We start from the raw sequence: 14,405 nt of genomic DNA on the forward strand, positions 1-14,405 counted from the left end.
TTCGTGTTTCTTATTAACCTTTTTTATGGTTTTTCGATTCTTAACGAATTGGTTTAATGAAAGCAGTTTATAATATAAAATATATAGAAATTTTTAATAAGTAAGGTTTATTTGTGACACTTATATTACAAAATTAAAAGACAACAATTTTTCTGTAGAAATTATGTTTTAAAAATCTTTATTTTTCGTGAAATTCGTTTCTTTTCTAATTAATATTATGTATTATTGCCTTAAAATTTTACATAATATTAATTAGAAGATTTATGCATATATTTTAGAAGATCTGTTTAATATTTTTTGTTTAGAAATCTTTCAAAAAAAATTTGAAAAATTAATTTTTGAAAAGAAATATGCACTTAGCCTACGACGCATTGGGCTGACATTTTCCTAATTAAAAAAATTATTTCATAATTTTTATACCCTTGCAGAGGGTATTATAAAATTGGTCAGATGTTTGTAACGCACAGAAGGAGACGTTTCCGACCCCATAAAGTATATATATTCTTGATCAGCATGAGAAGCTAAGTCGATATAGCCATGTCCGTCTGTCCGTCTGTCCGTCTGTCCGTCTGTCCGTCGGTGCGTACGCGTTTTACTCAGCCATCTTAAGAGCTATCGGGATGAATTTTTTTTGGGAGCTTTTTTTTTACCCGGGTGAGATAAAGTATGAAAATCTTTGGGATCGGACTACTATATCATATAGCTCTGGAACAAAAATTTTTGCAAAAATTGGAGTATCCCCATGAAATTCACCAATATAATAGAGTTTGATATAAAATCTCAGATCCCAAAATTTGACCCTGATCGGATAAATAGAACACAAGTTACAGTCTATATAAATCGGTTCAATCGCTGCCGGCAGCTCTGCTTGCTGCCTACTACGTCATCATCAAATCAACAGAGCACATGCATACACACACAGACGCAACGCTACATAAACTGTATGTGTATGCGTGCGTTGCTTTGCTTAGGGAATGAGGGAAGAAGAAGAACAAATTGTACATAGTATGAAGAGTAAAATTGTTTTGTTTGTATATTAATGAATTGAGTTGCAGAAAACAAATTTTGAACATGTGAAATTATTATTGTCAAGGACTGCAAGGGTATATAAACTTCGGCATAGCCGAATTTAACTTCTTTGATATTTTTAAAATAAATTTTCATTTTCACCCAAAATAAGATTTCGTTTGAAAAACAAATTAAATTTTGAATCCTTTTTAAAAACAAATTTTGAAATGAACTAAAAACCCAATTGAAATGGATTGCTTAGAATTGGTCTCCACATCTATATTGAAGATGTTTCGCCTGAAAATCCATGGACTCTTCCTTCAAGCGTATAACGAGATAACCGTCGGCAGTTGGTCTCTCGCTGCTCGCCGCCTCCTAATAAAATAAACCAGCCGCGCAGCTCACAAATCAGTCAGAATATATATGTCCACCTAGACAGACGTTTTCAGACGTGCGTGTGCTCCATATAAGAAATCATAATTCCAATATATATACATATATATACATAAGGTTCTTTAAAAACCATAGTGAACCGGCGGACACACACACACACACATTGACAATTAGTAAGCTGTTTTTTTCTGTGAAAGAAAGAAGAAAAAGTGCCGCAACAAGCCAGAAATCATAAAAAGAAAAGTGAAAACTAAGCAAAAGTTAAAGAAACAGAAAAAAACCAACAAAAAAAACATGGCCAGTGCAGAGCAAAAAAGTGCCACAGGCAATGGAGCCACCGTTAACCACACAATCGCCAATGGCTCGACAGTTCAGCATCAGCAACAGGATCAGGAACAGAGCAAAGATGCCAATGCCAAGGACCTGTTGCCGCATCTGGAATCCCTGGAGCGTATTATTAAATTGCCTGTGGTTAATGCTGCATGGGATAAATCTCAAGATGTCTATGGCAAAGTGAAGGGTAAGAGAAAAAATTACAAAAAAAAAAAAAAAAAAATAGGGGGGAAACAGAAAAATGTGCTTCGCCTAGCAGAGGACAAGACGACAGCGTCGGCAGCGGCGGCAATGCGGTCGACGTGAGGGCATTGAACTCCTACACCTTCTGCTACTCCTCCTCCACCTTCTCTTACTTCTCTTCCACCGCCTGCTCCTCTTACTCTAACCAACAATGCAACCTCAAAACTTTTGCCTATTGCATTACACATTTGTGCGGATAAGACAGAAAAAAGAAAAAAACCGAAAAAAAGTGCAAGAAAAACCGTTGCTTCGAATGGACAAACGAACGAACGAATAAACGAATAAAACGACGCCATTTTCTTAGTTTTCGAATTCGAACTAAATAAAATTAACCGGCAATAAAGCGAAAAATTTATCAGAATTGAACTCAATTAAAGTTAATTGATACATTGATTGATTGCTGCAACTACACACCGCACAACCACACACACACACCATCAGCAACAACAACAACAACGTGCTAAGAAATCAAAAACAATCGCCATGACCTAGCAACCAAAAATTATTAAATTCTTTTCTTAGCGTTGAACTTTGCCCTCGCCAAAAAAAAACGTAGACAAACAGACCAGACCAGACCAGACCAGAGAACTATTTAAAGTGAACAAAAACAAAAGCAAAAAAAAAAAAAAACACAAAAAATTTACATAACATACATACGTAGGCGAATGCCTGGGCTAGATGGGGGGCGCCAGTGTATTTTTGTTTTTGTAATTGGACTTTAAACTTGTGATATTTTGATGATGATAATGATGACTATAATGATGTTTGCTGTATGACAAACTATCAAAGTCTAAACTTGTCAGACAGATACATAAATAACAAATACTAAGCATAATGTGTGTGAGTGGGTGGGGGGTGGGGGGAAAAAGAGAGATGTGCGAAAAATAAGTGTATATGATGAGTGGGGGTTGGGGAAGAGGGAGAAGCACCTTTGCCAAGTACAAAAACTGCGCAATTGCTTATCAGTTGGAAAATGTCACTGACAAATGACGATAAGTTTTGTTATCACATGCCTTTAGCTGCTCAACTATGTACATACATACATAAGTGTATATGTATGTATGTATGTATGTATGAAGCCCTTCCAGAAATTTCAACTCTCTAATCTAAATTCCAATTTGCCATTGCTCTCTCTCTCTCTCTCTCTTTAGGTAAAAATCGTGTCTTTGAATGGGCTTTTACTGCCGCCGAGGATTGTGTGACTCGTGCTGTGACCACAGCTGTTCCATTTGTTACAAAACTTGATCGTCCCATTGCCTATGTGGATCAGACCATTGTCAAGGGCATTGAACAATTGGAGGTTAAGGCGCCAATCATTAAGGATACACCACAGGAGATCTATAATCAGGCCAAGAGCAAAGTCATCGATGTCGTTCAACCCCATTTGGAGCGTGTGGTTAAATTCAAGGCCGCTGGCCAACAGAAGGCAGCTTCTCTCAAGGATTTGGCCTGGCAAAAGGCCAATGAAGTCCTTGCCACACAATATGGCAGCTTGGCGGTAAATGGTGTGGATACTACCACAGCCTTAGCTGAAAGACTTTTGGAATATTATTTCCCCAAGAGTGAATCCGATGTGGAAGAGGATAATGGTATGTATGATATATACATATATTTTTATATTCTCGTTCTTGCTCCCTGCATGCCCGACAATTCGATTCCACACACACACACACACACACACACACACAGTATTAGATATTATATGTATTATGCATTTTGGCTTGGTTCCCATTTGAATTTCCAATTTGAAATTTAGGTGTTTAGGCGTTAATTTTTTTGTTCCTTCTGTTGTTTCTCGCCATTCTATGTATTTGCTGTGTGTAAACAAAATATGAAAAAAAAAAAAAAAAAAACACAAATCTATAAATAAAACGTAAATAATCTTTAATTCTCAGATAATAAACAAAATGCTGTCGTGCAAAATGGCAAAAGCTCTGAAAATAATGACAGTAAGTTCCTCCTATTTGTCGTATCGTATCGTATATTGTTTCTAACAAAAGCATGTTTTGAATGGATAGATCTCTTATATGTGTGTAGTAAATTCCTACCTCGAAATAGAACATTTTTGTTTACTCAAGTCAAAAAAACAAAAACTCAAAAAGATAAATTCAAATATTTCAAGAATATTAGTTACACTTGATTCTCTTCTACCCACTCCACTTTATTTCTACTTACTAAATTCTTCTTTCTCTCTCTCTCTTTTTCTTTTCTTTCTTCTTCTCTTTGCCATATGTTTTTGTTTTGTTTTAATACGTTTAGTCCTTAATATTGAGGACTATGATCAAGAGGAAGAAGAGGTTGATGCTAGATTCATTGTAGCTGCCTCCACAGTATTTCTATCCATGTCGTTGAGAATCATAACTGAAATAGTTGAATACATTAGAAGAAATCCAGAGATAATAGGCATTATCGATAGGGAACTGAACAATTTTATGGTAAGATTAGGATCCACCAGAAAAAGAAAAAAAAAAAACACAAAATACTAACCATTGTTTAGAAAACATTACGTTTCCATTTGTTATTAATCTTAAAAATTGCACAATTTCTCTTTCTTTCACTTTAGTGCCAGTTCCCGCCAGCGAGGATCCAGTCTTACACACCGTCCAGACAGTCGGTCGCTTATCCAATAAGATCTCACGTCGCGTCTATAGAAATGTCTCCCGACAGATCAAGCAAGTCCAAAAGGGCAATATCAATGACTATTTGAGCTCATTGATAGCCGCTCTCAAGTTGCACCAATACATTAACTTCATTAACTCATCGATGGGCACAAATGTGGAGCAATCGACTCTGGTCGGGGGCGAAACGTGCTCACCCTTTGGGCCCAGCTCATCGTCGGTGAGCAGCACAACCACAATCACAGGAGTGTCAAGCACAGGATCAGTTCCAGCCAAGAAAGTACAGGCCATTAAGAAACCAACGGCCAAGCCAGCAGTGGCCCAGTGAGATGATGGCCCAGTTAATACACATATATATATATAAATATATATATCTTATTTTTTTTATTCTGTCGCCCCCTCCCCCCACACCCCACACACACACATTATTAATATTAATATTTTTTTTTAAACACTATTTTAAGTCTGTCTTCGCCCCTCTCTTTGCCCTGTTCCCATGTTTGCTTTGTAAATATTTATTTGAAGTAACACACATAAACACACACACACACACACACATATATATATGCTAAATATATATATATATATTTAAGTTGTAGTTGTAGTTAACCAAGAAAGAAAAGCTTAAGGTTTTTTTTTTTTGTAAGTTTTTTTTTTTTAGCTGTGCTAAATCTAAAAAAGTTAAATGCAAAAAAAATAATAAATATGAAAGGAAGTGCCACGCCTGCATTAAATGAAAACTAATTTAGTCTGCATATATATATATGTATATGCCCCCATTGTATATATAGAAATATATATATATATATATTTTATATACCTTTATGTGTATATGTCAAAGAACTAATCATAATTGCTATTTAAATCCTAAAGAATAAAAAAAATGAATTAAGACAAAAAAAAAAAAAAAAAAAAAAACAAAACCTCCCCCCACCAATTGAGACAGGCGGGGGAAAAACCAATGATGATCATACTAATATTATAATGATAATAATAATATTAATATTTTATTACCTTTAATGATAATGAGATAATGAATTATGCTTTATATATATGAAAAGAAGCAAAACAATAAAACAAAAACAAACAAAAACAACAAAAAAACAAAACTGGAACAAACAATACAAAACAAAATGTACATATTAAAAAGAAAAAAAAACGAAAATTTCATTTGAAGTTCATGATAAGATACATATGTATGGAAAATTGGTATGTCTGCTAGTATATTGATTAAAAAAAGAACCTTAACTTATCTCAGTTAGCAATTCAACTCAGTGAAAAGGTTCAACAATTCAATAATTTCTGAGATAAGCGAAGAAAGAAACTGAAGACTCTCTGGAACGTTATTCATGTCGATAATGATAGAGTTAATGGGTTTGACTTGGTTTCGTTTTGTCTCGACTTTGTTTTTTTTCCCCCATTTTCTGTTCTGTCTACATATCTATAAGATTCCTTTTCATTTTTGAATCAACTTAATTTGGTATTCTTAGCATGGTATGTTGGGATCCTTCACATAGTTTGGCATAATTTTCGAACGAGACGCCAAAACATTTTACGTAAATATTCATGAGATTGCTCTTTGATGGTATGGGATCGGTTCGATGGGTTCGAGATGAGATGATTTAGGAAAGAGGAAAAAAAAAACCGAAAAAAAGGCTTCGCTTGTGGCGGTTTTTACTTTGGTTGACTGGTTTGACGGGTTTCCATTTTCAGACCGCATCGTCATCATCATTTCAATGATCATCATGATGATGATGATGACTATCTTGTAGTGATGAAATTGCCAACCGCATGATATATATATGTATATATATATATTATGCGTCTGCCAGTCTTGTAGTTACAAACGATTTACATAAACCACCTATAACATGTTGTGTGAAGTTTAGCGCTGGACTTTAGACTATTGATGACGATGATGACGGGGCCATTAAAGTCAGGCCCCAGTTGGCAACGTGGTAGGCGCTATGGACTCTTATCAGCTTTGTCGGGTGAAAAAAAAAACCTCCAACTACTACCAGAGAGAGAGAGAGAGGGGGAGAGAGAGGAAGACCAGAGAGGCAGCAACAGAGTGATAAAGCCCTCATCAGGATGGGGTCCAGGCCAGAGCCAAGAATCCAACATGCAACGGAAGAGGCGTGATCCAGCAATCAGTAGCGACGACTGCGCTTCAAAGTGAGTGCAAAGTACAACAAGTGGCGTGATTATTATTATTATTCTCTTTATATATATGTACACATTATATATTTCTTTATTTTTTTTATTATACTAAATTCTCGGATTGGATCGGATCAGATCAGATCTGGCTTGTTGTTTTGCTGACGTTCATTTTCCGTTTTTTTTTTTTCGTGCAACTAAATGTCATAAAAAAAAAAAACTGTCATACAAAGTAGGTAAATGGATTACAATAAATTTTCGATACTTAACTCAATTGCATAACCAAACAATTTAAATTGAAAATCATTGATCCATTTGCCGTTAGTAATATAACTTGAATCTTACTAGTGACGGGAATTAAACATTGAGTAAGAACTCATTTCCGATTTGAAAACTTGTTTACAATTTGATTAACAATTTCTTGTTAAGATTAGAATAATTCAACATTTCTTATCATTAAATGTTGTTAACTAAAAGTATTATTACCATAGTCTAAAGTTGAATGAAAGTGACTAAGGCAGGTGTTAAATTTTTAAGTGCCTACAATATAAAAATTCCTGATATTTGTATATAAATAGCATTTTTTATACATCCTCTAACGTTCTGTGTATAAAATCGTTAAAAAAAAGATTTCGATTTTATCCAAATTACAGATTTCGGGGGGTTTATTTCGGTCATCGGCCTTGGAAATCAAAATATTAGCAGTTTTGTTTTTGGAACTGGGAATTTCCTTTAAAATGCCGAAGTCTGTATACGCCGATCGCTTCTATAGAAGCTAGAAGATATAGACGTTCGATCCTTATAGAAATTTGTCCTCGAACTAGCAATCGCCTCTATGAAGACTATATGTTATAGGATAAAAGATCAAGATCTGTATCATGATAAATAAGATTTTACGATAAACTCTTTAAAAATAAAAAAAGTTTTTGAGTTAGACCTCAATTCGCCATCGAATTTTTTAAATATTAGATGTTTGATTAATGTTATTTAATTTATAAAATGAAGTAAATTAACAAAAAACAAATTAAAAAAATTCGAAAAAATCTGGAAAAAACTCCTAACTTTGCCAATCTGTAATTTGGCTAAATTTGAACCGGTTTTGGAAAGTAATATCTTATTTTAGGTCTTCCAATTTGAATTTCGAATTGAAATGTTAGTGACTCCAATTATCAAAGAGACAACAAAATGCCAATGAAACAAAACTTAATTTCATGAAGCACTATTTTAGTCAATTTCTGAAGCTTTTAAAAAAAATCATGTCTAGAATAATGTATTTTAACCTGCATTAAAAAAATCTCTAAAATCGGTTAGTAGTTGGCGAAAATACAGTCTTAGGCAAATATGTTGAATCAGTTTTCTTCTTAGAAAGTAATCTAAAAATGGCAGGTTTTCGTACAAAGTTGTTGGGAAATGATCTTCTGATTTGCATTATGACCCTGAAAGCTAATATTTTTGATTTTTTAGGTGCTGCAGGCCTCTCGCTGCTTAATGCGGCCCTGTATAGATGTCTGATCCTACTGAATCCGATATATGTACATATATATGTATATAGCGCCTGCAATAAATAACACCTCATATGATTAAAAATAACAGCCAGATATGGCAATAGGAACTCTGCTCAACCTGCTCATAAAGATTCATAGTTCAATGCAATATTTCCATAATTTTCGCAAGGATATAAAACGAAATTAAGCTTTTGAAAGGATTTTTAGTACACACCAGATGATTCATGTTTCGAATCATATAGAAAGAAAACTATTCAAGAACAGAGATCATAGCTGAAATGTCATAAAACACTCGAATTTGAAATTCTGATATATCAACTATACCGACTTCTCTACATACATGTAGGTAAATACATACATATGTATATACTCTGCAAAATATGTGTACATTGTCCAGACTTCTTTTGTATACAATAATATAAATTTAGTTACATATTTCATAGAATAATCCACAATTTAAAATGTACATTTTTTCAAGATAAAATTCTTTACACATTTACAATTCTTCGTTTTTACAATAGAAACACTCAACATAATTGGTTTTCGATAAATATTTTCTAAACTAACAATAAGTAAAAATAGACAGTTCGGATTGTTCAGTTTGCTCTCTTTGACGCTGCGACAATATCTTTAAAGTCAAATATTTCGATTGCCTTGACTTTGGCAGTGCTTTTGTTGTCATTATCTTTATATGCTAAATGCTTATCGCCGGCGTCGGCTTTGGATGACGTAGGATCCATCGTCCGAGGCCAGCGTAGACGACTCGTGGCATCGACGAGATCAAAGTGCGGCGGATCGTGCAGTGAGAGTGTTAAACTGCTCAGGAGTTGCGACATTTGTTTGGCCAGCTTTGGCCTGAGAGTTCCTATTTTGGCTATGGTGGCCAGAAGTACATCCATGGGCAGTATGGCTGGCAGGGCCAACAGTTTGAGGCCACTGTAATGGAACATCCAATGGGGAAAATTCCTTTTCGCTTCTCCCAGATGATTTTGTATGGAATTCCGATCAAGCAATGTTGCTCCATGCTTCATTTCGTTGAAAAAATACTGACGGCATTTCCGGATTGAGATCATATTGTGACAATGGAGAAATTCCAAAGCATCTGCGAAGCCTTGATGACACAGTGACGAAAGAAAATCGGTATGGGCTGGCAATATTATGTGGATTAAGCGATGAAAATTTCGTCTTGAGATCTGAAAACTTGTGTTGGCCCAATTGAGATGGATCTGAAAGAGTTTGGAGCTCTGATCCCTGGGACATATGTCACTTTCGCCGGAGAAGGGACTGACAGTTACAGTGTTTTCATCCAATATGGGCAAATTGTTGGAGAAGGCTCCATCCACGTAGCGAACCCCGCGCCAACGTGGCGGCAATATACCAGAAAAGCCGGGTATAAAGCAGGAGCAGAGCAGGGCCTGCATTAAGTCCTGGCGTGAATGAAATTCCGATGCAATCACATTCCTGCCATCACAGATCCGTGTAAGTGAAATGTGCAGTCGCCCGGTAACTCTATCGTGGGCATCTGACGGTAAAAGTCGCTGCAGTCCCTCCAACAGGCAGTTCTGGATGTTGAACGAAGGGCTAAATGGTCCAAGTGAATGTCGTCGGGCCTCCTTGACGATTCGCAGAAAATCCGATGCCATGGTGGCCAATGGCAAATCGCATAGAAGACAACAGGCGGCCAATGCACCTGCCGATGCACCGCCAATCTTGTCCTGCAGCATGTGCGGCGCATATATTTTAAGGCACACAGCCACGCCCACGTGATAGATGCCCAAGAAACCACAGCCAGCGAATGATAGATTCATCATGGAATGGAATGAGAATTTGACATTTGCCGATAAATAAATACTATTCACATACACATGTACATACATACATATGTGCATTAAGATTTTGTTATTGTTTTTTTGCACTTTTTTATGTTGTTGACTTTTATGTAAGTGTGACCATCTGTGTGAAATATACCACTAAAATGGATAAGACCTTGATCGTAAAATATATTGGAATACCCTCCCTATGTTTGTACAATAAGATTTTAGCTCATTTTCATACATTTCACATAGCAATCAGCTATTGTCAATTGTTTTTGAAATGTTTATTTCATTTAATACATATAAATAAACTAAATCCTAATCTACATATACATACATATATATCTATGAAAGCTTTCATCAGCATAGGATGAAATACATTCTTGTAAAATTCAATTCATTTTGTTTATCCGTTTCATTGTTTTAGAACCATAAACTAAATTCAGTTACAGCTACAGTAAGGATTTGGTTAGAATAATGGTGGGAGATTAGTAGATTAGTACTTGTCATCAGAAACAGGGACCGTAACAATTACATACACAAGTATTATTTAAATTTAATGGCTGTTATTTTGCCCAACTTAGAAATAAACTCGATCTTGAAAACAGGAGAATTAGAGCGCTATTAAATTTTTCTTTTAGCCAGATTAAAGTACTTTAATTAAATAGCACACTCATATATCTAGATACTGATATACATATAACGCTAGGATATTTACGGCCCCCATAAGAGAAATATTCAATCCAACAGTTGGATGTTCAAGGACAATAAAGTTGGATTATTTTGCGAGCCTCCTCTTTATCACAGACAATGCTCCAGCACCAGATTTAGAGAGTGGGAGAAAACAAAGTAGGATGATAGAATATTATCACTTGCTTCTTGTTCAGTTTTCGATTTGAATTTACAATTCGTGTTTAATTTGGTTTTGATTTTCTAATTTATTGTTTTTTTTTTTTCTTGTTTTTCACCCTCCGCACAACAAAAAAGAATTTTGTTATATATGCATGTCTGTGATTGCTACGTGTATGAAAAAGAGAAACAATCGGTAAGTTAGAAGCGAGGACACTAAGACAAAGTCACATTCTTGTCTCTCTCCATCGTTGTACATGGTTACACGTCAAGTTCATTTCACCTTCTACTCTTCGTCCTTATTATTGGGTTATGCTTAAAGGCGGCGGATCTATTCCAACTCTTGACCTAAAAGCGCACTGAGACAGGCATCAGAAACAATTATCCGCCCCCGAACGCCTAAGGCTTGGCCATTTGCGCCTGGCCAGTGGCAATGCCAGCGCTGGATGTGGCCCCTGGCTGACGTTCATTACCAGAACGCTGCCGATTGAGCACCGTTGCAAAATGTTCACCGAAAACGGCATGATTATACGAAACGAGGCGCCGAAAAGAGGCAATAAATGCAACAAGTTCCTCCTCATAGTCCAAAAGCCAAATGGTGGAGGTGGTATACCGGTATTTGAGCGCAAAGCAACACGCACAAAGTTATTAAGACGTTTGGCTGGAATAGACAGAGACAACGAGATTAGAGGCAAAATCAAGCAATTTCAAATATGTATATGCATACCCATTAAAAGCCGTACAGGCGCCGATTTGTTCATCAGCTGCATAATTTGAGCCTTCAAAGTAGCTTGATCGGCATCACTTATGGCTGGCAGTTGCTCCTGGCTCATGGCAGTCTGAATAAAGGCACGTACCTGCTCATAGCAGCTCTCAACGGCAGTACATACTTGTCTAAAAAAAACAAAATACATACATATTAATAATAGGAAATCTTATCTCTGAATTTGCAGGACAAAGATTTTATTTCTATAGATGAAACTTACTCAACTTGCTTGGCATCCTGCATTATAATGTTTATTTGTTGAGCCAATTTAATACGATTCTCGCGACGCTGTGAAATTATCGGCCTTCCATGAGCAATGGAAATAATCGAGGCGCATATAGTCAAGCGATGAAACCGCCAACTGAGATTGTCAAAGCGACTCTTGTCTATGCGCATTAGCTCGGGAAATTCTTTATCTATTGGATAGTCCAAAAGCTGCATAAACGCATTGTAGATGATATCATCATTGCTGGAATAACCGAGGCGATTACGCTGTAGCCAATCCTCTGTGGCTGGGAAACCAGCTGAAGAATGATAATTAAATTTGTATTCGAATGGATGTTCAAAGTTATATACTAAAACACTCACCTTGGCCATGGAACTCCCGTAGGTATTTGCTGAATTTCTCTTTCTCAAACTGCACCGAATTGGCGGCAATACTTTTACGAGCCATCGACAACATAAAATTGGCCATATCCAATTTCATTAGTGTCATTATCTCCAATATATTGCGAAATGCTTCAACTACATCCTCAATATCACGCAATTTGGCTACAGCCTCATCACGTGCGGGAGCACACATCCGCGACAGAATATTGATGAGGAAATCCGCGTACGAATTAAAATCGAGAACGCCCCGTTCCGCCTGCTGACGAATGATGGCCTCATCGAGCACCTCATTGATACGTACCACCGAGCGTTCATTATTGGGGGATAAGAGCTGGGGTAATTCCTCTTTGATTTCGGCCAGCAGGCGAATGGCCTGATCAAAATTGGGGGGCTGTTGTTCCAGCTGCTGGCGGAGAACATCCCAAAATGCCTGATGCATAATCGTTTTAATGCGACCCTCCAAACTGCAAAAGAAAAATGTATTTATTAGGTTAGATTAGTTTAAATGTTAAAAATATCCTTTCTTCAAACATGTTTTCCATGAACTTTTATCGGGGAATTTACATTTGTTTTTCAAATTCTTTAACCGCAATAATCAGTTCTTAAATAAATCTTATTAGATTATTGTAAAAAGGATAGTGGAAGTGCTTCAAATATAGTCTCCGTTAAAATATACATTAATTTGTTAATTTTCCTATTTAATAATCGCATGTATTTGATGGGCATAATTGTAATTATTGACTTTGTAATAGAATCCAACATATTTGAGTACAGAAAAGGGGTTGAAAATTAAAATTTATTTACCTATCCATTGGTGGTACGTATTGTTGCAGCTTGAAATCCGGATTCAAGGCTATCTCATGGGCCAATTCAGTGTTACGTAGATCCTTCAACATGCTGGCCACCTCATCCATGGTGACAATTTGTGGTGGACTGCCATCCACGCTGGGTAACACAAAGCGAGTTATTGAATCCGTGGAGCTTTCGCTGTCTGTGCGAAGACGATCCTCCAGGCGCTGGCGTTGTTCTTGCTGTTCGTCCTTGGAGTCCATAGTAGCTGTTTTTATTTTCTTCTTTGAGATTGCACTTCTAACCGAAGGTGGCAGTAAAAGCTCAATACAAGCTTTTTGGATTCAAGCTTTCCTTTGTTTTTCTTTGTTTTCAAAGACGTAGTTTTTTTTTCAATCTGGTTTTGACCAAATTTAGATTTCCTTTGTTTTTCAAGACAAGAAAGAAAAAGGAAGAAGGAAATCAAAGTTAAAGCTTGACTTTCAGAATGCGTTTCAATATTTTCAGGGTCACAAAACTTAATCGCACGTGAACAAAGCAAGGTAAATGACTGTTAACCATTATTCACACATTTCAAAACCTCCCATGTCTGTGTGACAACCAAATTTCATTAAGTATTAAAAATTTTCCCATTTTCAAAATCAATTTTGAGATAATTTCGCAAGATTCTCAAGTGGCTAATTCGATTTGACACAGTTTCCAAAATTAAAAACTAGAGCACAATCAGACAACCAGGCAGAGAATTGCTTAACACCCCAACGAATGAACGACATAAACAAAACAGCGCAATAAAGCAGACAATGACAACAGAAAGATGAAAACTGTGCATATGCAAGTGTGTGCGTGTGTGTGTGCTTCGTTATTGCGCAGCTAAGGGGAAATTGGGAAATGGACACAAGGACAGTAGAAAATGGATATGTAATTATTTTAATTTTCAATCTTGTAGAAATTTCTAGAAATGTCTCGAAGTTTATGTTTTAATTTTTTGGGAAATTTCTAGAATAACAGCTGATTGATTCACCTTACACTTTTTGTTTTTGTTGTTTGATTTTGATGTCTTTTTTTTAATACACTTTTCTTATTAATTTTTCAAGTCATTATTTCTTTGTTGTACGACTTGACCAATACCAAACAACTTTAACCCAGCCAAAACAAAACCGAACTGAATGCGACCAAATGTTGTAATGAACAATACACAAATTTCGAACCTTTATCCCAAAAGCAGCGCCAGCTTTGTTTGTTGTTCTCCCCTTCCTCCCTCCAGACAACTATCGATTACGATAACTTTGCTCGATAATGTCGACTACGATAACTTTGCTCC

At 36.1% G+C, this 14,405-nt stretch overlaps 3 protein-coding genes and 2 long non-coding RNA genes across 9 annotated transcripts; 2 read left to right on the plus strand and 3 right to left on the minus strand.

Annotated features, from left to right (window-relative positions):
• Window positions 1–1,407: 1,407 nt before the first annotated feature.
• Window positions 1,408–5,339, plus strand: Lsd-2 (Lipid storage droplet-2). 4 transcript variants are annotated; one of them, XM_068285381.1, is made up of 5 exons: window positions 1,408–1,921; window positions 3,129–3,566; window positions 3,873–3,926; window positions 4,237–4,412; window positions 4,541–4,819. In XM_068285381.1, exons 1-5 carry the CDS (start codon window positions 1,696–1,698, stop codon window positions 4,682–4,684), a joined length of 1,038 nt encoding a protein of 345 aa, XP_068141482.1. In that variant the 5' UTR covers window positions 1,408–1,695; the 3' UTR covers window positions 4,685–4,819. The 4 variants fall into 4 exon arrangements, with proteins under 4 accessions (XP_068141482.1, XP_068141483.1, XP_068141480.1 ...); XM_068285382.1 differs by lacking the exon at window positions 3,873–3,926; XM_068285379.1 differs by lacking the exon at window positions 4,237–4,412 and having other exon boundaries at window positions 1,411–1,921; window positions 4,541–5,339.
• Window positions 5,340–6,791: 1,452 nt separating this feature from the next.
• LOC137573446 (uncharacterized) lies at window positions 6,792–7,061 on the minus strand. The gene is made up of 2 exons (XR_011031879.1): window positions 7,023–7,061; window positions 6,792–6,949 (listed from the first exon to the last, which is right to left on the minus strand). It is a non-coding gene; the product is annotated as an uncharacterized lncRNA (long non-coding RNA).
• LOC137573445 (uncharacterized) lies at window positions 6,935–10,397 on the plus strand. The gene is made up of 2 exons (XR_011031878.1): window positions 6,935–6,988; window positions 8,217–10,397. It is a non-coding gene; the product is annotated as an uncharacterized lncRNA (long non-coding RNA).
• On the minus strand, window positions 8,693–10,233 carry LOC137573442 (1-acylglycerol-3-phosphate O-acyltransferase Pnpla3-like). 2 transcript variants are annotated; one of them, XM_068285378.1, is made up of 2 exons: window positions 10,137–10,233; window positions 8,693–9,972 (listed from the first exon to the last, which is right to left on the minus strand). In XM_068285378.1, the coding sequence occupies exon 2, from the start codon at window positions 9,898–9,900 to the stop codon at window positions 8,854–8,856; it is 1,047 nt and encodes a 348-aa protein (XP_068141479.1). In that variant the 5' UTR covers window positions 9,901–9,972; window positions 10,137–10,233; the 3' UTR covers window positions 8,693–8,853. The 2 variants fall into 2 exon arrangements, with proteins under 2 accessions (XP_068141479.1, XP_068141478.1); XM_068285377.1 differs by having other exon boundaries at window positions 10,133–10,153.
• On the minus strand, window positions 10,304–14,256 carry LOC137573441 (T-complex protein 11-like protein 1). The gene is given in 7 exon segments (XM_068285376.1): window positions 10,304–11,507; window positions 11,510–11,581; window positions 11,648–11,814; window positions 11,907–12,210; window positions 12,275–12,759; window positions 13,100–13,506; window positions 14,106–14,256. Coding segments are annotated over 6 exon segments (1,464 nt in total). The 5' UTR covers window positions 13,348–13,506; window positions 14,106–14,256; the 3' UTR covers window positions 10,304–11,319.
• Between the last annotated feature and the right edge of the window lie 149 nt (window positions 14,257–14,405).

This window comes from Drosophila tropicalis, unplaced genomic scaffold, assembly GCF_018151085.1.
Source record: "Drosophila tropicalis isolate 14030-0801.00 unplaced genomic scaffold, ASM1815108v1 contig_4, whole genome shotgun sequence".
NCBI lineage: Eukaryota > Metazoa > Arthropoda > Insecta > Diptera > Drosophilidae > Drosophila > Drosophila tropicalis.